We start from the raw sequence: 20794 nt of genomic DNA on the forward strand, positions 1-20794 counted from the left end.
TGTCTCTTCCCTTGGTTGATTTGAGTATCTTTTCACTATAATAAACCATAACCATGAACATAACAGCTTTCCTGAGTTCCCTGAGTCCTCCCAGGAAATTAATGAACTTGAGGGTGGTCTTGGGGAAACTGCAACTTTGTCTCAGGGCTGTCTCTGTGGGAGACATCCCTACTTCATACAACAAATGTATTCCCCAGAATGTGGGTGTAAACTGAAAACATGCTGTAAATTCACCAGCAGAGCCTGAAATCTAAAGCAACTGTGAAAGATCCTTTCGCCTATTAAGAGTGAATTCTTACATTTTAATTTATCTTTTGGTACATCTGGATTTTCACGTGTACGTCTGAATTTGTGCCTATTGAGGATATAGAGCGCCAGTTTTTGGTTACCTGTTGTAATGGGAAGGTGCTACTAGAATGAATTATTAAAATGTACTTCGTCACTCCATTGAGTTGCTCGTTTAGGGCTCCTTTGTTGCTTTGTTTCTGATGAGACATTATTAACACTTTCTGCTGGTGAAGGTGCTTACAGTCTGTACCCAGCAGACCTCTCCCTCTGCCCGCCCCCACCCCCCACCAGGAACATCCCAGGCCTACAGCATCCCTGGAGCCCAGGCCAAGCCGCTCTCCTCACCCTGCATGTCTGTGACCAGGAGGCAGCCACTTGTTTTCTGGTAGACCCAGTGCTGGAAGGTGCAACATTTCTGACCAGCCTCCGATTCTCTTCTCAAGAAGTTTATCTCCTTCCCATCCCTGATGGAATACTTCACAAATTCTCCAATCAGCTCTTCCTCCACTGTTGCGTATGGGATATTGTTCTCAGGTCGATGGATAAGGAAAATAGGAATGATCCTGGAAGGGAAGAGAACATGGGCACACATCATGTTCTCAGATGGGAATAAAGATGGCGGGGATATTCTACCCTGACCTGGAGGAGTAGGGAGCTGCAGGATAAATCCCTGGGTTCCATCAGCTGTAGTCTAAAAATTCCCCCAATGATTGTTCAGTGGATAAAAGGATGTGTTCCTTTTATTTTTTCCTAGAGTTGGTGAGAAACTCCTCCTTGGGATGGAGTTTAATTGCTCATGTAGCAATGAATGTCTTCATTATAGGCATACCTCAATGACCCATTGGTCAGGTGACTAATATATCCATCCATCCAGCATCTATCCACCCTTCCATCCATCCTTCCTTTCAGTCAACAAATATTCATTCAGTGGCTTCTATGTGTCTTCCAGACACTGTTCCAGAAAACAGCAGTAAAGAAAAGAGGCTCTGCTCTCAGGGATCTTACATTTAAATGAAGAAGACAGACAATAAACAAGCGTCTAGTGCCCTGTGCTATATGAAGAAAACTAAAGCAGTGGAGAGGAGAGAGGTAGCACAGGGTGTGGAGGAGGGGTTGCGATTTTATTTAGGGAGGTCAGAGAAGGCCTTGATCGTAAAGGACATTTGAGCAGAGACCTGTAGGAGGTGGGCACGGAGAGAGCCATGAGGACGTCTATGGAAGGAACATTCCAAGTAGAAGGAACAGCAAAGGGAAGAGGCCCTGGGCAGGAGCATGTGGGGCATGTCCGAACAGCAGCGAGGGGCCGATGTGGCTGGAGAGCATCGAGCAAGGGGAGCGTGGTGGTTTGCGTGAGGATGGGAGAAAACAGGGAGCTGGACCTTGGGGAGTCTGGGCCACTTGAGAAACTTTGCCCTTTGTACTGAGCAGGAACAGAAGCCACTGGAGGGTTTTGGATACAGGAGTGACACGATCAAACTTGCATGTGACAGAGATCACCCTGCCACCCTGCGTGGTATGGAGCGTGAAAGGGCAGACGCGGGACACAGGGAGGAGGCCACGTGAGAACGATGGCAGCTGGAGGTGGAGAGGTGATCAGATCCCGCACTGACCCATTCACCGTCACACCACCCTAGATGATTATCCCCAACCTGCTCCTCTCTCCTCAGACCGCCCACGCCTTCTCCCCAGCCTCACTCTCAGATGAGGACCTTGCTTCCTGTTGGACTGTGAAAACTGAAACAATAAGAAATTCTCACAGCTACACCCACCACGTGTTCCTGCCTCCCAAGGTCAGTGCCCATGTCCTCTGCCTGCCCACCATCTACAGTGGAGGAGCCCTCCTTGCTGCTACCTGAACCATCTCTCCGCTGGTGCCCTGGATCCCAACCCCTCCCTGATGCTCAAGGATATAGTTCCAGTGACGGCTCCCCACTCTCTCTCCCACCAGGGTTTCCCCCTACAGACTCATTCCCAACGGCAACAGGGAGTAATAACTCTACTCAGCCTGTGGACCTCACAGCCCACCCCCACTACCGACTCACCGTTTACGTCAAAACCCAAATCAGTTGTCGACTCACTGTCTCCAATCCCTTCCCTCCCGTTCAGTCTTGAATCCACTCAAAGTGACTTTCCTGCTTAAAGAAGCCTCGGTCAAGGGCATCACAATCACTATGTTGCTGAGACTAATTGTCCCTTCTCAGCCCTCATCTCACTCGTCCTCAATGGCACTGTACACTGGATCGCTCACTTCTTTTTAAGACACTTTCCCGTGGCTTCCAGAAACTCACTTCCTCTTGGTTTTCTTTCTGCTTCACTGGCTACTTCCTGTCTCCTTTCTTGGTTCCTCATTTCTTCCCAACCTTTACACCCTGGCACGCCCTGGGATAGCTCTTCTCACTCTGCACACGTTCCCTACTGACCCTCCTTGTTTTAAATACAGTTCATATACCGGCAGTTTCCACATTTACATCTCCAGCCCAGACCTCTCCCCTTAACTCCCAACTCACATCTCCAGCTGCCTACTCTCCATCTACACTTGATGTCTAAAAGGCGTCTCAAATTTAACATGGCAGGACTTCCCTGCCATGGCACAGTGGTTAAGGATCTGCCTGCCAATGCAGGGGACACAGGTTCAAGACCTGGTCCAGGAAGATCCCACATGCCGCAGAGCAACTAAGCCTGCAAGCCACAACTACCGAGCCCACGTGCTGCAACTACTGAGCCCACGTGCCGCAACTACTGAGCCTACGTGCCACAACTACTGAAGCCCACGCGACAAGAGCCCATGCAACAAGAGAAGCCACCGCAATGAGAACCCGCGCACCACAACGAAGAGTAGCCCCCGCTCGCTGCAACTAGAGAAAGCCCACGCACAGCAACAAAGGCCCAACGCAGCAAAAAAAAAAAAAAAGAAAAGAAAAATTTAACATGGCAAAAACTGAACTAGTCATTTGCCTCCACCCCAACGTCTGTAGAGTTGATTGGCAACTCTACCTTTGCATTCTTTCCCTTCAACAAAAATCTGCTGAATAGCTTGTGCCAGGATCTCAAAGATTCAGGGGAGGGGAGACGAGAGACACAGTCCCTGCTTTCCAAGGGCAGTCGTTGGGAAGGTGCCCAGAGGAGGGACATCTAACCCCCAACTCCCAGCTAATAAAGACAGTCAGCAGCCAGGTGTGTGTGGCCTGAGTTGTGAAGACTAAGGAGGGATAAGCTGGCAGAGTGGGAGGCAAGAGGGAGAAGCCATCCAACAACTCCACGCCTGTGCTTGGTACCCACAGCTCAGGCTCCCTCCATCCGCACCCGCACAAGCCAGTCCGAGTCCCACGTCCTGGTCCTCTCTGCACCCTACCTGGCCTGGCCTGAAGCTTCCCCGACGCTTCTGAGTTCCACCAAGTGATGCTCTGCCTCCCCCCGGCCCCTTCCCAGATGCAGTTAGTCCAGCACTGAACAGATCTGGTGTCACAACTGCCCATTCCCTTTTGTCACCAGGTGAGGAATAAATTGCATGAGAGCTTGTGAAATGGTATACATGAACCCACCTCACCCACTACTCACCACAGGAAAATACGTGTACAGCAGGGTCAGCACCCTGTTACCTAGGGACCAGCTCCAGTCAGATGCCTGTTTTCATACAGCCCACAAGAATGGTTTTTACAGATGAACATTTGCAATTGATTGGCTTTTAGGGAACACTAACTCTGAACCCCAAATGTAAGCAAAGTTACTTTAAAAAGTTAGCAAAATGCCACTTAAAAAGAAAGAATTCCATTCTTCTATTCGGAAATCTGTATAATTCATCAATAAAGATTTGTAGCTACTGGTTTTCTTTACTGTTACATAAGCATCTACGTAATAGCGTTGATTTTGCCTATGGACCTACACAGCCTAAAATAGTTACTATCCGGCCCTTTGCAGAAAGCGTTTGCCAACCCCTGGTCTCAAGTTTTGTCTTCTGTTGGTGAATTCTTTTGTTTTTTCTCTCTGCCTCAAGGTCACAAACATGTTCTTGTCTCCCCATCTTAAAAACAACCAGCACCGCCCTTCCTTTGGGGGGACTTTGCCCTTAGATTTCATTCTGATTTTCCTTGTTTCCTTCACTTCTTGAAAGGAGCGCCTCCATTTGTATCCATGGCCTCAGTTCCAATTCCCTCTTTGATCCATTACCCCTCATCTTCCAAAGTCCCCGCCTGCTGTGGTCATCCATTCTGATGGCCTCTGATTATTCCCCAGGACCCTTCCGCAGCATCTGACAGTGTGTGTTTAATTTTTATTGGCGTATAGTTGGCTTACAACACTGCGTTAGTTTCTGTTGCACAGCAAAGTGGATCAGTTATACATATACATATATCCACTCTCTTTAGATTCTTTTCCCATAGAGGCCATAATAGAGTATTGACTAGAGTTCCCTGTCCAATACGGTACGTCATTAAATAGATAACTAATAAGCTTCTGACAGTGTTGACCCCTTTTGCCCTCCAGAATCACCCTCGTGCCTGGACTCTGGGGACAGTGTCCCCTCCTGGCTCTTGTTGCACTGACGTTGCCCCTGAGCATTTGCCGGCCCCTGCTCAGCACTGACTCCGAGCCCTGCATGTTCGTGTTTCTCCAGCTTCCATCCTTGGTCCTTCCCTCCCCTTGTTCTATGCACTCTACGCAGGTAAGCCCACCACTTGCACGTTGCTGTGATCTTCCGTCTGCAGATGCCCAGCAAACCAGCGCACTGCCTCCCTTCTCTTTCCGCTCCAGGCTTAGATGATTGAATTGCTGCAGTCTGATGGGCCACAGATACCACACACCTCAGACTCGGCCCACGCAAAAGTATTCACCTCGCCTTACACCTACGTGAGTCTTCTCCCTGCCTATACTGTCTTCAAGTGGTGGCATTGTCTACCCAGTCTCCCAAGTTCAGAGTCAACCTTCTCTCCCTTTTTACTCCTTCCATGAAGTCTGGTTAAACACACCTACCTACCGAATGTCACGCAAGCCCATTCTTTCCTCTCAAACTCCCCATGGCCATGGCTTAGTTCCACTGTCACTGCCTCTTTCTTGGGCAACAGAAACAACTTTCAGACTGGCCTCACCACGTCCAGCCTCTGGGCCTTGTCCTTGGACATCCATTGCTGACGGACAGATAGCTCTAAGAGCCACATCCGCACAGAGGATTTTTAGGGCAATGAAACTACTCTGTATGATACATTACAGTTATCATACGTTATAGTATCATTAGACATTTGTCCAAACCCACAGAATGTACAACCCTAATGTACACTGTGGACTTAGGGTGACGATGATGTGTCAATGTAGATTCAATTATAACAGACGTTCCCGTCTGTTGGGGGATGTTGGTAATGGGGGAGGCTGTGTATGTGTGGAGCCTGAGTGGATATGGGAAATCTGTCCCCTCCATTCAATTTTGCTGTGAACCTAAAACTATTCCAAAGATTAAACTCTATTAAAAACAACAGGGGCTTCCCTGGTGGCGCAGTGGTTGAGAGTCCGCCTGCGATGCAGGGGACACGGGTTCGTGCCCCAGTCCGGGAAGATCCCACGTGCCACTGAGCGGCTGGGCCCGTAAGCCATGGCCGCTGAGCCTGCACGTCCGGAGCCTGTGCTCCGCAACGGGAGAGGCCGCGACAGTGAGAGGCCCGCATACCGAAAAACAACAACAAGAACAACAACGTGTCTGCTGCGTTGCTCAAGGCTCCCCTGCTGAAAGCTTCTGGTTAGCCCCTGTCTCCCTCTCGCCCCGACGCTCGTTAGCTGAGCATTGAAGGTTCTTTGCATTCTGACCCCCAACCTGCCTCTGGCCTTTCTCTGCCCCCCTTTTTTCTACCCTGCCAGTACTCTAGATTTACTGAGCATTTTCCATCTCCTTGAAAACCTTCTTTCACAGCTCTTCATTTCTTTCTTTGAACACGCTGTTCCCTTTGCTGGCAGTTCTCCACCCTTGCTCTCCATCTGGCAAACTCCTACTCATTCTTCAACACCCTCCTCCTCCTGGGAGGTTTTCCAGACCCCCTACCTCCTCCATGTCCCCATAACTCCTTGCACTTCATGCCAGCACACTGGGTTTTTGTTTTTTGGGGCTTTTTGTTTTTGTTTTTTGTGTTTTTTTGCAGTATGCGGGCCTCTCACTGTTGTGGCCTCTCCCGTTGTGGAGCACAGGCTCCGGACGCGCAGGATCAGCGGCCATGGCTCACGGGTCCAGCCGCTCCACAGCATGTGGGATCTTCCCGGACCGGGGCATGAACCCATGTCCCCTGCATCGGCAGGTGGACTCTCAACCACTGCGCCACCAGGGAAGCCCCAGCACACTGGGTTTTGTCCTGCATGCCTTGCACTCCCACTGGCTGTGAGGCGCAAGAACCTACTGCGTTTTCTTTGTATTCGTTAAGTGCCCATCACCTAGCATGGAACAAAGCCTGGCGCATGGTACATGCACAGTGTTTGGCAAAAATGAATGAATGTTTATATAGGACAAAGTTCCTCAGTCTCAGCATTATTGCACTTTGGGGCCAGATAATTCCTCGTTGTGGGGCTGTCCTGTGCACTGTAGGATGTTTAGCAACACCTCTGGCCGCTTCTCACTAGAGGCCAGTAGCACCCCTCCCAGTCACAACCATTAAACTGATACAGGATCTGATCTGACAAACTTGTAGATAGTCAGAGAAGAGGTCACCTAGTTAACTGTTGATCACACAGATGTCATTTTCAAGGACTTAAAGTAGAAATCATGATAGCCACCCCAAGGAAAAGGTAAGATGCTGATTTTTTGATGTTCATGAATGTAAAAAATATTTTTAATACAGATTATTTGTCAAATGGGTAAACAAATAGGTATAAGTCCCTAATGCAGGCCCCTAACAACTGTCGATATATTTAAAGGCTCAGAAAGTAGGCTTCTGGAAGGGTCTAAGTGCCACACACACACACAAAAAAACATTAATGGTGTGACAGTCACCTGCGTCCAGTGATGGTCACCTGGGTTGGGGAGGGGAATGGCTGGTGTCAGTTCTCTTAGTAAAACCACACAGAGCCCTATCATGAAAAGGCCTCAGAAGTGGCCCAGGTTTTGCGTCAGAATGTCTACGGGTAAAGATATAGAACAATTCTGCAACACTCAGTAACCAAATCCAAGCTTAGGAAAAGTCATGGGGGCAGCAGGGCCGGTGGCCTCCTTTCTCCCTTCAAAAATACTATCACAGACACTACCATCATTTCTCTCTCTGTGGGGACGTGAGTCCCCTTTTCCAGTGAGATGAGGGTGAAGGCCTCTTACTCTGAAGAGAGGCTTGAGTTGGGCACCCCGGCCGGGTCTGCACTCACACCACAGGGCGCCGCCTGCTTCCCCAGGGGTGAGAACAGAGCAGAGCGGATTCTCCCAGAGCGTGGAGAGCATCCGGGCCTGTGCTGTTTCCACCCACATCCTGCCTCCTCCTGGGAGTTCAGCTGGAGGCTACACACAGGTGTCTGAGTCAAAGATTGCTGGGAAAACATTTTTATATTAAACAGACGAAGAGGGAAGAATACAAAATTCAAGTGAATTTTAAAGACACAAAAGGTAACATTTCAAAGAAACGACTCTGCAGGCAGATTACTTCAGATTAAGCCCCCAGAGCTTTTGAAGGGAACATATTTATCCTCCTCTGCCATTTACGAGTATTTCCTTGAGAAAATGTGAGGAGGATGCCTCCTTTCCCGCCCCATCTCTCTCGGGAGCATTTCTGGACCAGGACAATGTCCTTTGAGCCACCAACTGGCCAACCCTTCAAACACCAACGTTCTCTGATTGCTAATCACGGCGGGAGTCATTTTAAGCACTATTTCTACTTCTAGGATGAAAGCGTTTGTGTCTTCTTTTATCAAAGAAATGTCAAGTATTAGCCAGTGGGCTGGTGGGCCCACCTGGGGCAGAGGGCCCTTCCCAGCACCCCTGAAATCAGCCTGGGGTGTCCCCAGCCTCCCTCTGACAACTTGGTCATTTCTGCAGGATTTGGGGCATCCAGGTTGCCTCCTGAGGACGCCCTGAAGACAGCTGGCCACTGACCCTGCCGCAGGGCAAAAGGGTGTTCAGGGTTGACCTGAGTTCTTATTCGTTCCGTAGCCCTAAAAACCAGAGATGGAGCTGGCCGTGATTCAGGGTGGTAACTAGGCATGGTCCCTGCCCAGGGGGATCCTTTGCATGAAGAACGCTGACTCTACTGTCATTCACAAATTCAAAACCGGAAGCTGCCGGAATGCGGAGGGTTTTCTCTTCTAGACCCACCCGCCCAGAAAAGGGAAGCGTAGGGCCAGCTTTGCGGTCTGGAAATAAACACATCCCCACCCCAGGCAGGCCAACCACCCAGCCTCGCGCCCCGGATCTGCAGAGGAGCCTGAGGCATGGCGGGGAACCCGCTGGCCGCCCTCCCTTGGCTCGCCGCTTGGGAGCCCTTTCCCCTCACTGGCTGCCTCCGTGCAGGGATCAAGCTGAGGCCCTCCCCGCTTTGTTCTGCCCCTCCCCTTACAGCCATCTGCCAAGTGGCCACGTCTCCGTGGCCCTGCACGTCCTCCCTGCTCAGCGGAGCATCTAGAGGCTGACGGGTGGGCGTCCGAATCATCCCCACCCCTCCAGAGACACACGCGCCCCCCGCCCCGTGCCCTCTCCTCTCAAACCCCGCTCACTTACACCTTTGCTAACGTGGTTTCAGGCACAGAGGCCTTTGAGGAAGCCGCGTGGACCTTAGGCCAGGGGCCGTTTCAGAAGTAAGGAGAGTCCTCGTCTCAGAAAGGAAGTCAAGTTTGGTAAAACGGAGAGAGCAAACGAACAGGAGAGGAACTCCAGAGTCACAGAAAGCACATGCAAGCTGCAAATTCAAATCGACGTCAGCAGAAGCGGCAGAGGGACGGGGGCTTCTGCTGAACCAAATACACAGGCAGACTCGGCGAAGGGGACCCAAAGAAATGATCTGTGAAAAATGACAAAGCTTCCTGTCCACAAAAGATGCCACAGTGTTGTGACAGCCTAAGACCTCAGAAGAAGACACCCATACCTCCCTTACCTTCTAACCTGCCGCCCCCCCACCCCACGCCGTCAGCCTGATTCACCAAGATGTTTTGCAGGCTTGGCACCAGCGATTACCACCGAGAACCAGAGGCCGGAAGTGAGACGGACAGAAGCAGCCCTGTGAGCTGTTCACCTTCCTCCAAAAGCATTCCTGCCACAGCAGAAGAGGCCAGGATCCTATCAGCATGCCGAAGACAAAAGATAGACAAGGGGGAGCTGCCTCTGGAAAGTGCTGATAAAAAGATGTCTTTTGATGGGACCAATTCTCCTAAAGTGGCTGCTCCTCCTGAGGAGGGGGCACCCGCCCTTGAAGACCTACTGCTCTCCTTGAGGGAGTCAATACAATCGTGTCAACTGCTGACCCAGAGGCTGTGCTTGCTTCCTGGAGCAGAACTGTAGCCGGGCCGAGAAGACAGACTCAGCGGAATCACAGGAGGCCGGTGTGGTCAGGTGGTGCGTGGTCCACGGGCGAAGTCTCCCCGCTCCCCCACTAGGGCTGGGCTCATTACAGTTTCATGCCGGACAGGCTTGGGTTCTTGAAAAACCGAGGAGGGGCTCTGCACTCTTCTCCCTTCCTGCCGGCAATTTTCCACCCAACACCTGGGGGAACCACACGCTGCGCCCTGAGTGTGTTCGTAGGAATCAAGCATTAGCGAAAAGCCCGCGGTGAGGCTACACCACCCGGAAAAAGGGTTCAGCTATAATGATAGTTAACGATAGAGCAGTGACTACAGTCCACTCCGTGGTGCCCCTTGACAGCAGAACTGTGGGCCGCTCCACACGCTCCACGCTTCCTGCTTACAGGGGGACACAGCCTGGCCGTCGCATGGGGAAAAAAAAGCCTGTGAACTACCTGACAGGAAGCCACAGTGGAAGTGGCTCTCTCTGCAAAGAGCCCCGGCCCTGAGAGGGCAGAGAAGGAAGGAGATGAGACATTTTACAAATATGAACTCACTGAATGGAATTGATTTACCTGAAAGGGCCTCCAATAAGTTTCTACACTGGGGAAGACGGGGCTTATAGACAAAACTTGAAACTTGGTTATGTTCACCTTAACCAATATTCAAACCTATCATCGCCAGGAATGGTTCAAACAGAAATGTGTCTTCTGATGTGACACAGTATATCACTGACAATCTTCTTGCCAAAAAGATGTAATATGCATCGCTTTACAAGGAAGCAATCAGTCCTGATTATACCTGTTGTCCCGGCATAATTAAGAGACCCCCTTGTTTGGCGTAGCAGTCTCTTAGACATAGCTATATGTAAATATTCAGAGCTATGCGCTTAAGATGTCTATTTTTACTTTAAGTTTTATACATAATTTTTTAAGTGTCCTGGAATGAATGGTAAGTTACAGTTTCTCTAGTAAAAGGGGTGGTTTTGGAATAATTGGGGAAATTTTAATATAGATTGGATATTAGGTGATACTATAGCAATGTTAAATGTGTTGGTTTTGATAGCTATTGTGGTTATATAGGAATATGTACACAGAATCTACAGAAAGAATATTGAATTAACTATTAACAATTGGTCAATGAGGTGCAAAATATACAGGTGTTATACCAACTTTTGTTTCGAAAGTTTTTAAAGTTTAAAAAAAAAAAAGAATGCTGTGTGTTTCCAGTATAGGATCCTGATTTTGGTTCAGTGAACATGGAATCAGGCACAGATGCCCTTTTTTGGACCCTTATTCCTCCATGTACTGTCCTCGTCCATGAGTTCACAAATCCTCCCACAGTAAGGAAGGAAACGTATTTGGATACCAAAACATCCTCATCTGTCTCCAGGGCGGTGACAGATTTACTCAGAAGCTGATTAAGCCCTTGTCCTTCACCCGCACAGACCCTTTCCAAGTCCCTGGACACGTCTTGATATTCATAATTGTGTTCTTTTCCTTAGAAAAGCCCCCAAGTTGTGTAATGAGTCAAGCCGCACAAAGCTTGGGTGTGCCCCTGTGGGAGGGCGCTGTGGTTCCACGCCTGGTGGACTGATTACGGGTGGGTTCTTCCTCCTCAAGGAGGAACTGAAGAGGACAGAGCAGGAAGAGGGGGCTGGAGAAGCAAGAACAGGACGAGTTCTCATGACAACCCAGTCCAGATTGCCGTCTTAGCGTACTTAACAGAAACGCAATTGAAAGTGGTTTTCTTTGCATTATGTTAATTGTTCTTGAAGTTGCTGAGAACTGTTTGTATACTAAGTATGTTAAGCATTTCTTGGAGAAGAACAGCAAGCATTAGACTTTATACATGGTGTGTCCAACATACCACCTCAGGGTTGTTGTTTTTTTTCCATTTCGTGAGTTAACAGAGATAATGCAGACAAGAGTCCCTTCCTTCTTTCCTCTCCTTTCCCAGTTTCTACTCATATGTAAATGACTGGTCTGTCTGAAGTTTCCACCGTGCACTGGCACAGACTTTTCTCTTCCCCTTTATGATCTCAACCAGATAAGCAAATCAGTAAATACAAGCTCCAGACACCCCAACATATGCTTGTGCCAATCGATATTTAGTCAACGAGTGGATAAAAGTCAGTGTAGTTTACCTCTGTAGGGTTCTAGGAATCGGGTACTATGCTCCTACGTTCCTGATCTCCCAGCTCATTCTTCCCTGACACACCACCATATTTATTTTCATCACAGGACTCCTGTTCTATTTGTTTATGGTTTAGACAATGTAATACCCATGAGAGTAGATACATTTTCTATTTAACATGGTATATGCATTTATTTAATTATTCCATCCATACACACATTTACTGAAATATCTAGCAAGTCTTTTTCTGCAAGCCTCTGGTGACTCAGTGAAGAATAGGATAGCAGCTGTGTGTGCCCTCTTAGAGCTTACAGACAGACACCAGTTGAAATGTGTGTCCTACTGTTTCTTCTCACCCTCTCATCCCTCAGTGCCCCGCAAGTCCCGCAACAAATTGGGGGGGGGGGACACAAGGGGGAATCATACTCACTCTGGCACATCTCCAAAGCCTTCCAGAGGCTGTGCTTCAGCGGCGTAGATCTTGGCGTAGTATCTGGCGGTATTTTGAACGTAGCACTCCTAGATCACCCAAGTACATGGGAAAGCCCAGTGATTAGAAGAAATTCAGAGAGCATTGCCCGGTAAGGCTCAAATTTCCCAATATAGGTTAAGCCAATGGATTTCCAAACCCATCCCTTCGTTGGGGGCACAGAAGCAACAGTGAATGTAGCCTACAGTTGGCCACTTGCAGAGGAGCTCTGAGATCTGAAGGAACCATCCAGGTGAAGGTCAAGTGGTCTCTAGGGCTAGGTGTCCCTGAACTATGAAATTTCTAGAACCTGCATGGCTGAAGTTCACCCCTGAGCTAAGGGGACTGGTCCCTGGGCAGGATGTCAGATAGAGCACGGGGACTGTTGGATTTCCCATGAGCTACCCCATCTGAGGTTCTTCTTCAAAGGTGTAACTTGAGCTGTAAGTAATGAACACCTTGCCAAGATTGTTGGCTTAGAAAAGCCCTACAGAGTGGAAAGCAGAATCCAGTTTGCTTTTCCTAAGTGGGAGTCTGGAGTCTGGGGGATTTTCCATGACTGGGCCAGACGGCACTTGAAATGGAAGGAATATTCAGTGAAAGAGAAGAACAAAGGAGGAGGAGAAAGGAGTACAATTGCCAAATCCTACGCTCAGAGAAGAGGGGTTGTCTTCATGAGTACTAAGTCCCACACGGCATTGCCACATCTGAGATGACCGTGGAGGGACAGTGTTTGAGAGCACCCAAGAGACTCATCTGAGTCTAGCTTATTCGTTTTATAGGTTAAAAAAAAAAAATTCAGAATGCACCTAGTTTGTGAAAGAGCTAGACCCAGCTCTCCTGAAAGCTTGGCCAGCGCTAGCATGGAGTGAAAAGCATGGATGGGGGTGGGGGAGGGGTGGTGATGCAGGGGGAGAAGATCGTGTTTTCCTCCCCTCCCCTCTTGCCTCAAGGGTCCTACGACTCAGTAACACAGGAGGGAACTTAGGTAGAGACTTGGGTCAATCTCCCTTCATAGCTGATGGGTGGACATTGAACCTAACTCAGGAAGGCAGGAAACAGGACAAACGTTAACCCTTCTGAATATTCCCACCCTCCTTCCTCTTCCCTAAAACAAACCGAAACACTCCAGAAGCTACCGTTGATTTTGGCTGTCCTTGAGGATCCCTGGGAATCCTGGCATCCACTGTAATTTGGACACCCCACTTCCCATGTCATTCTGAGTCCAGGTAGATTCAAACCCCTAGGGGTCTGATGGGGCTTCCTAGGAAGCATTCCTAGAAGTGATCCCAGCCCAGGTAGGAACTGGTGAGACGCCCCCAGACATAGACTAGTCCCAACTGGCTGGCACGAGGTCACGAAATCACTCAGAGGCTGAGATGCGATCTCCAGCATTTAGCCTCAATCTAGTGACTCCCTCATAAACATGCCCCAGAGGGAGAGAGACACCCTCTTGGAGACACCCCCATCGATTCTGAGTCTCATTTTCATCTCAGGGTATCATGGGTCCGTCTCACACCTCAAGCAGCACTTTCAGGCCAGTTGGACCCACCTGGGCAGCGAGTTTGTAGTTCCTCTGAATGAGCTCATCATTGTTTCTGGTCCCGTAGGCAACGGCGTTGTGCACCTTGAGCACACAGGTGTGGCCGGGCTTGAAGACTGGCGTGAGGCCCTGCATCACTTTGCTGCGGAAGGCTTTCCGGTGGACCCCTTCCCCAAAGTGCAACTCCTCCGTGGCGATCTGACCGCGCAGACGGCCCCCGAAGTAGCTGTCGCTGAGGAAGTCTCCTCCGAAGATGAGTTGGCTGAATTCAATCTCTTCGTATACTAAAGATATAACACAACTTTCGTTGGACAGGAACATCCCCCAATCTGGCTCCTTGGCTAACGAGTATTCCCACACAGGGACAATGACAAGGTTGGCCTACAGAATCTAGGAGGGGGAACCACGCTAACTCCCAACAGAGGCATAGCTCGAAGGGGAGATGGTTCACTGAGGATGTAGAAGATAGAGGTGAGGCCCCAGTGGCTCGGAGGAGAGGGGAACAGAAGTGGATTGGATGAGAGGGGGAACAGAACTGAGGAGACCAGGAAAGGAACTGTAGACAGACCCAGAAAACGTGAACAGAATCATGCAAGGTGATTCAAGGCAAGTTGAAAAGACAGATGAAATGTAGAAGAGGGAGGAGGTACCAGTTGTAAGACTGATCTGCTAGATCATTGATCTGCTGATCAATGTTTCCCAATCTTTTTTTTTCATTGTTGACTTCTGCAAGGATTCTTTTTAGTCTTTTCCCCCCCAGTTGCTCCACAGAAAATTTTAATACCACAGATGTACTGTGTATCTGGTATGGCTATCTGTGCTTAACACACAAAAATAAGTTTTCTTTTGCCTCCCCAAGACCCAGTTTTGTCCTCTTGGAGGTGATACTGCCTCTGTTAAAGAATGACTGTGGTAGTCATAAGAAATAAGTGGGAAAAAACCAAAACAAGTAAAAAGAACTCCCTCTGAAGGGAAGTTGAAAAAAGGAAGAATCATTTTGGATCTACTTGTAAAAAGTACTGAGTTTTCTATCAGCTGTTTGAGTTGATTCTGCATGTGTTTCAGATGACAATCAATTCGAGCAGAACGTTGCGTTTTACACTAGAGATGACCAAGTCAGACTTCTGATTGGCTGAGAGAAGAAAATAAGACGGCTTTCAATGAAATAAGATTGTTTAGATTGTAAAAAAGCCACCTTCCACTCCTCAAAAGTCGATGAAAACTCATCTTTCTGAGACAGACATCATCTATCTGGTTGTGTGAAAATCCCACTTCACCTTTCTATTTAGAATATTTAGCAAAATATTTTTCTCTTTGAAAAATATTTTCCAATCATATGTTTTAAGGGCAGCCTATGACCAATGTGATTAGTTAAAAGTATAAGGGAACAGACTGTTCTTAAAGGGTATTGATGAGTGTCTAGACCTAGTTATTGTCAGAAAGAAAGGAGGCAGGTAGGGGATTTTCAAATAGAAAAAGTAGGTGAAAGTGTCAGTGAAAGAGGATTCAGAGAGTTGCTCCAAGGCAACTCTTTCACAAGGGCTAGCAGAATGCCCCTGAAGGCTAACCTATTTGGGGTTTAGAGAGAATGGGGGCAGAGGAACAGGAAAGCAGGTAGGTAAATGGGACATTTTCCCAAATAAATTTTAAAGGAGATAGGATGAAATCTGTGAAAGAGCTAAGTAATAGAATGAGAAAGTTATAGAGAAGAGTAGAGTTGAAGTTAAATTTTAGAATTAGGTAATGAAATGGAGAGGGAATGCTACTTATACAACCCAAATCTTAATTCTAGTTACATGACTGATGAACAATTTTGCCCCCAAGACCTCTGAGAGAACACAGGAAATGCTTTATGTATGTACACCAGAGCCCAGTAAATCGGAGCTATATTTACCGCATTGTTTTCCTTCAAAAGTCCCAAAGTTTCTAAAATTCAATTGTTCTTGAAAGTTAAAAGTTTGTGTATTTTAAAATTCAAATTTAATTAACTAAAGACAAAAGTTGTTCCAGACTCTCTGCTTAGTAATAGAAAGGAACATTTTTAGTGCCGTACTGTATAGGGATGGGCGTATGTGTGGAGAGGAGTAATTTTCCCTAAGAAAAAATACACGACAAGCATGGACTCCACCATCCTCGATAATCCTGTCCATAAATGTCCACTTAACCAGGATAAAACAATGCAAGAAAAATACATCTTAGAATTTTTCTTTGAAAGCCGCGCGTGCCACCATTAAGTTGTGCTTTATTTGAATCATTCATTTGGGGCTTTTATTAGACTTTTAGTCAGTGATCAATTTGTAAAATGTTATATGTTCCTCCTCTAGAGATTTAAATAAAATATCTAGTGAGAGATTCCTCCAGATAAGAAAGGTGATAAAGCAGTCATTTGAAACTTCTTCATCTGAAGGTACCTGGAAAGGCAGAGGAAGGTATGGCCTCCCCAGCCCAGTGAGCCATTGAAACTGGACCCACAGTCTCATGGAGAAGCAGCTGGCAGAAGGTGATGTCTTCAGGGTCTAGACCCCAACCCAATGGTGAGAGTCACAGGGCTACAATAGCGGTGACCAGTACCTCATCCTCACTGGGGTCTCATTCCTGACTGGTAAAGCCTTGAGAAACGAGTCTCTGCAAACCTAAATTAACCGGGTCAGAGCAAGAATCTGGGATGGGATGCCAAGTGATGCTAAGCAGCTGATGAAACAGAGAAACCTTTCTTCTGAAGGTCATTTTGGTTTTTGATATAAGAAAGGACATTCTTTTGCATATTTAGATCCTTGGGGGGATGGGGACAGATATAGGGAGGGATTTTAAATTACACAAGTACATGACACACTAAAGACATGTAACATTTGAATGGTTTGTGAAGAGTTGGTATTTAAGTCTGTTGTTTTGGATAAATATCACAGTATTCGCTAGACCATTTCTAAGTCGAGATCCCAGCTCCTTGCCTTTAATTACTAGACGTTACTGCATCTTGATGATTTGTACTGTCTCGCTTTCACAGAGGTTTCAGGGTTTTTATTTGCCTTAAAAGAAAATCAGCACATACAGTGTACACTAGCAGTTTAAACTTGGCCATGATGAGAGTATCTGCACCACAGAAATTGGAAAACTGTACAAATCAGGGCCTCCCCAACCCCCTGGCAGGTTGTTAAAAGTTTGGCAGATCACTGGGTGCGGATGGGCTCGTGTGTTGGGGACGGATAATTTTCCCCAAGAGGAAATACATGACCAGCATGGACTCAGCGGGTGGCCCAGAGGCAGCCTGAACGTTCAAGGGCAGCTGGTAGCTTGTTGCTACACCAGGAGTGCACAAGTGCCAAAGGAAAGCACAAAAATCCATCTCCCGTTTCCACTAGGATGCGAAAGAATGCACTTATTCTCCTAGACACCTGACTCTTTGGGAATCTGCTCAGCTAGTCGAACTGAAAACTAAAACAGCTGGAGAAACAAAACATGCCGTGTGACGTAGAGAACAAACGCAGGGACACCAAGGGGGGAGAGCGGGCGGGGGTGAGGGTGTGGGATGAACTGGGAGATTGGGATTGACATGTATACACGGATGTGTATAAAACTGATGACTAGGGCTTCCCTGGTGGCGCAGTGGTTGGGAGTCCGCCTGCCGATGCAGGGGACACGGGTTCGTGCCCCGGACCGGGAGGATCCCACATGCCGCGGAGCGGCTGGGCCCGTGAGCCATGGCCGCTGAGCCTGCGCGTCCGGAGCCTGTGCTCCGCAACGGGAGAGGCCACAACAGTGAGAGGCCCGCGTACAGCAAAAACAAACAAAACAAAACAAAACAAAACAAAACTGATGACTAATAAGAACGTGCTGTATAAAAAAAAAAATTCAAAAACAAAGATAAGAGATAACAAGTGTTGGTGAGAATGTGGAGAAAAGGAAACCCTTAAAACAAACAAACAAACCATGCTGTGTACGTGCCAGAGGCTGAAAACCCCCGTGCAGACGGGCTGGATGCAAGTCTGCTGCTCCACAGAGAAAGCCTAACCCCAAAAGTGCCCCCCGCCCCCTCGCCAACACGGTCCCAACTGCACAGTCTGATCTCCTTAATAATTCACTCCTGGACCTCTGGAGCCTAACGCACTCATCACAGGCCCTGTAGTCAGGTTGAAATAGCTTACGAATTCATCTCCCAGGCATTCCTGAGCTCTCTCCTACTTGGTTCAAAGAGTCGACGGGAATGTTGCTTCTACCACTGCCTATTTCATGCTTTAGGATGCACCCGTTTCCTCTGACGTCCAGCTCAGGTTAGCTTACCTTTAACATCTGGGTGACTTGAAAGTTGTTTGAGAACTGGAAGATGACAGAGAAGAGAACGCCTTCAGTACAAAGCAGCATTCTGAACTGGTAGGGGCTAGCGGTTTTCACTGGAAACGGCAAAGCTGAGGTTTACCTTCTGTGGTGAGGTGAAATTCCGTAGCCACTTTCCCGTAACCGTTCTTGATACAGCAGGAATAGAGGCCCTGGTCCTTCTGACTGGCTTGAAGGATGGCCAAGGACACAGTGGAGCTGTCTCCTGCTCTGCAGTGGGGGACATGAACGTGGGCACGCATCATCATTCTGAAGTTGCACTTTTCTAACAGGAGAAAGAAACGAACGCTTCCCTGCCCTCGTGAGGTCAGCCAACGGGCTGGCTGAAAGACAAGATTGGGATCAGCTGTTAAAGCTAACTTATTTGTAGGAGACGATCGGCGTGGTTTTGCTTCACACCCTCACTTCATTATGCAATATGAATGCACGGAAACACCTGGGAGGTTTGACTGCCATTAGTAGAGCAGAGAATGGAAAATGTGAATCCTGGGGGCTTTCGTTAACATTTCTGCTCAGAATTCCTCAATTGTGTTACTAATCCAGGTGTCCTGGGCTCAAAGGAAACCTGAAAGTTCCAAACCCAGACACAGTAGAGACAACAGAAAGGGGGTCTTTGTTGTATATAAGGACTCATGGGCTGGAGACTTTAATAGTGTGCTCCCCTCGCAAAGACCATCCATCCATCTGCCCACCCAATCTCACGTTCCAGTACTGTGCTCTAAACAGAAAAACGTGGTGGTGACAATGATGATGGTCATGGCTCATGTGTATTGAGCACTTGGTACGTGTCAGGCATTGTGCCCATCACTTTAAGGACTATTCCATGCCATCCTTGGAGCAATCTAACAAATACTATTACTGTCCGCAGTTCACAGAAGAGGAAACAGAGGCACAGTGAGATTAAGCAAGGGGCCTAAGGTCACACAGCTGATGAGAGTAGACTCAGGACTTAAACCAGATAACCTGACTCTGGAACCCTCCTCTTGACTGTGATAAGCTGCTTCCAAGTGATCTGTGATTCCTGCCCTCAAATCGGGGACAATTGAGATTAGAGTTAAAGCCACAATCTTTGTTCCAAAGTCTCAAACAGAAAATTTACTTTGCAGTCAAAAAAATACTCAAATATTATTCTAGTTTTGTTCTATATGGTGAATTTTGTTAGACATTCACCAAGGTCACGTGTGTGCAGTGTACGTTGTGGTTCATTTCACAATTCAACAGCAAAATCCATTCATCTCAGTTGGCAGAGCCAACAGAAGTCTTCGTTATCGTTCAGCTTTTCAGTAGACTTCAAGCCTCCGATGTACACATGCCTCTTCTGGAATGGACCCGTGGCTTAAAACACAGTCCACTAAATCATAATACTTCCTCCAAGCACATCCTGAATGTATGGTTGAAAGTGGATGTGAACAAGCCCAGTTATAAGGGGAAGACTTCCTGGACAGGCTGCCAAATACTAAGTCACCGGGGGGAGGGGCGGGGGGCGTGCCGTATCCTCCTCTAGCGGCCTGTTGATCAGCACAGCACTTGTGTCCCTGAAAGGGGCAGTCGAGGCTGGCGGCTGAACTAGAATGGTCCCGTGACAAGTTCCTTCCGGCCAAGAAGTCCTGACGCTTGGCACAGAATCTCGGTGGCCTTTTTCTGTCTTGGCCCACAGAGGCCTTCTTCTATGAGGGGCAGCTGAGGAGTCACAAAGACCTGGATTCAAATCCTGAGCTGAGCTCTGGTCTCTCGCCCTCAGTTTCCTCGTCTGGGAAAGAGGAAAGAGCAAGATCCCCTCCTGGGTGTGCATGAGTAGCAACTGACACCTGGCACGTGAAGCCTGACTGAGGGGTCTAGTCTGGGGAGTGGCCATGAGCCATCAGCGGGGGTCAGCTGCTGTGTGCCCAGTACCGGGGGATCTGGTGATGGGGAAAAAGGCACAGTCTTCACCCGTGAGGGTCTTCCAGTCTGGGAGGAGATAGACACACAGAAAATACCCATATAAACTGTGAGAAGTGAAAAGAAGTGGTCTTGCACCTTTTTGAATCAATAGGGGGAAAGCTCGGTTTCATATTCTTTTACCCTGTAAGGGACACAGGTTTTTGCTTTTAGGGGGAGGAACGGCCAAATGCACAAAGGGCCAAACAGGAGTGGAGCTTAGCTGGGGAGACAAGTGCAAGCAAAAGAAGCTCCAAGTGTGACCAGAGTTAACACAGCCAAGAACTCAATCGGCCGGAGGGGAAGGGCATATAAACTGGGGGCTTCTCAGAAGAGCCCAGAATCCATCAGCAGCCCCAGGGAGCAGGGGTGAGGATTGCCAGCACCCGGTGCCCACCTTCCAACCCGGGTGGAGACGTCCTTCCAACGGCCAACCAAGGAGAACCTGCCTCTGATGGCAGCCAGCTCTTCCCTCCCTGCTTGTCCGGCAGCAATGATGTGATCTGTGCTCAGCTTTCAGCCAATCCACTCCATGGGGACAATGGCCCTTTCTAACACCCAGGCCACTCCCAAGCACCTCTCTCCCCAGAGTGGAGAATGGGTTCCTGGTTACCAAGGAGGTGCTGACGGCCAAGGTAGCAGTGAAGGGTGCCAGCTTG

General features: G+C 48.4%; 1 protein-coding gene across 2 annotated transcripts in view; it reads right to left on the bottom strand.

Annotated features, from left to right (window-relative positions):
• ALPK2 (alpha kinase 2) overlaps positions 1 to 20794 on the bottom strand; it is a 129360-nt gene that overhangs the window by 20285 nt on the left and 88281 nt on the right. For both annotated transcript variants that reach the window (XM_027118621.1, XM_027118622.1), the window contains 5 exons: positions 18298 to 18425; positions 18162 to 18197; positions 13893 to 14167; positions 12302 to 12390; positions 634 to 851 (listed from right to left, as the gene is read on the bottom strand). In XM_027118621.1, the coding sequence (XP_026974422.1) occupies positions 634 to 851; positions 12302 to 12390; positions 13893 to 14167; positions 18162 to 18197; positions 18298 to 18425 (746 nt within the window). The remainder of the gene's footprint in view (positions 1 to 633; positions 852 to 12301; positions 12391 to 13892; positions 14168 to 18161; positions 18198 to 18297; positions 18426 to 20794) is intronic.

The sequence above is a fragment of the Aethalodelphis obliquidens genome, unplaced genomic scaffold (assembly GCF_003676395.1).
Source record: "Aethalodelphis obliquidens isolate GAN/ISIS:26980383/991018 unplaced genomic scaffold, ASM367639v1 scaffold19, whole genome shotgun sequence".
NCBI lineage: Eukaryota > Metazoa > Chordata > Mammalia > Artiodactyla > Delphinidae > Aethalodelphis > Aethalodelphis obliquidens.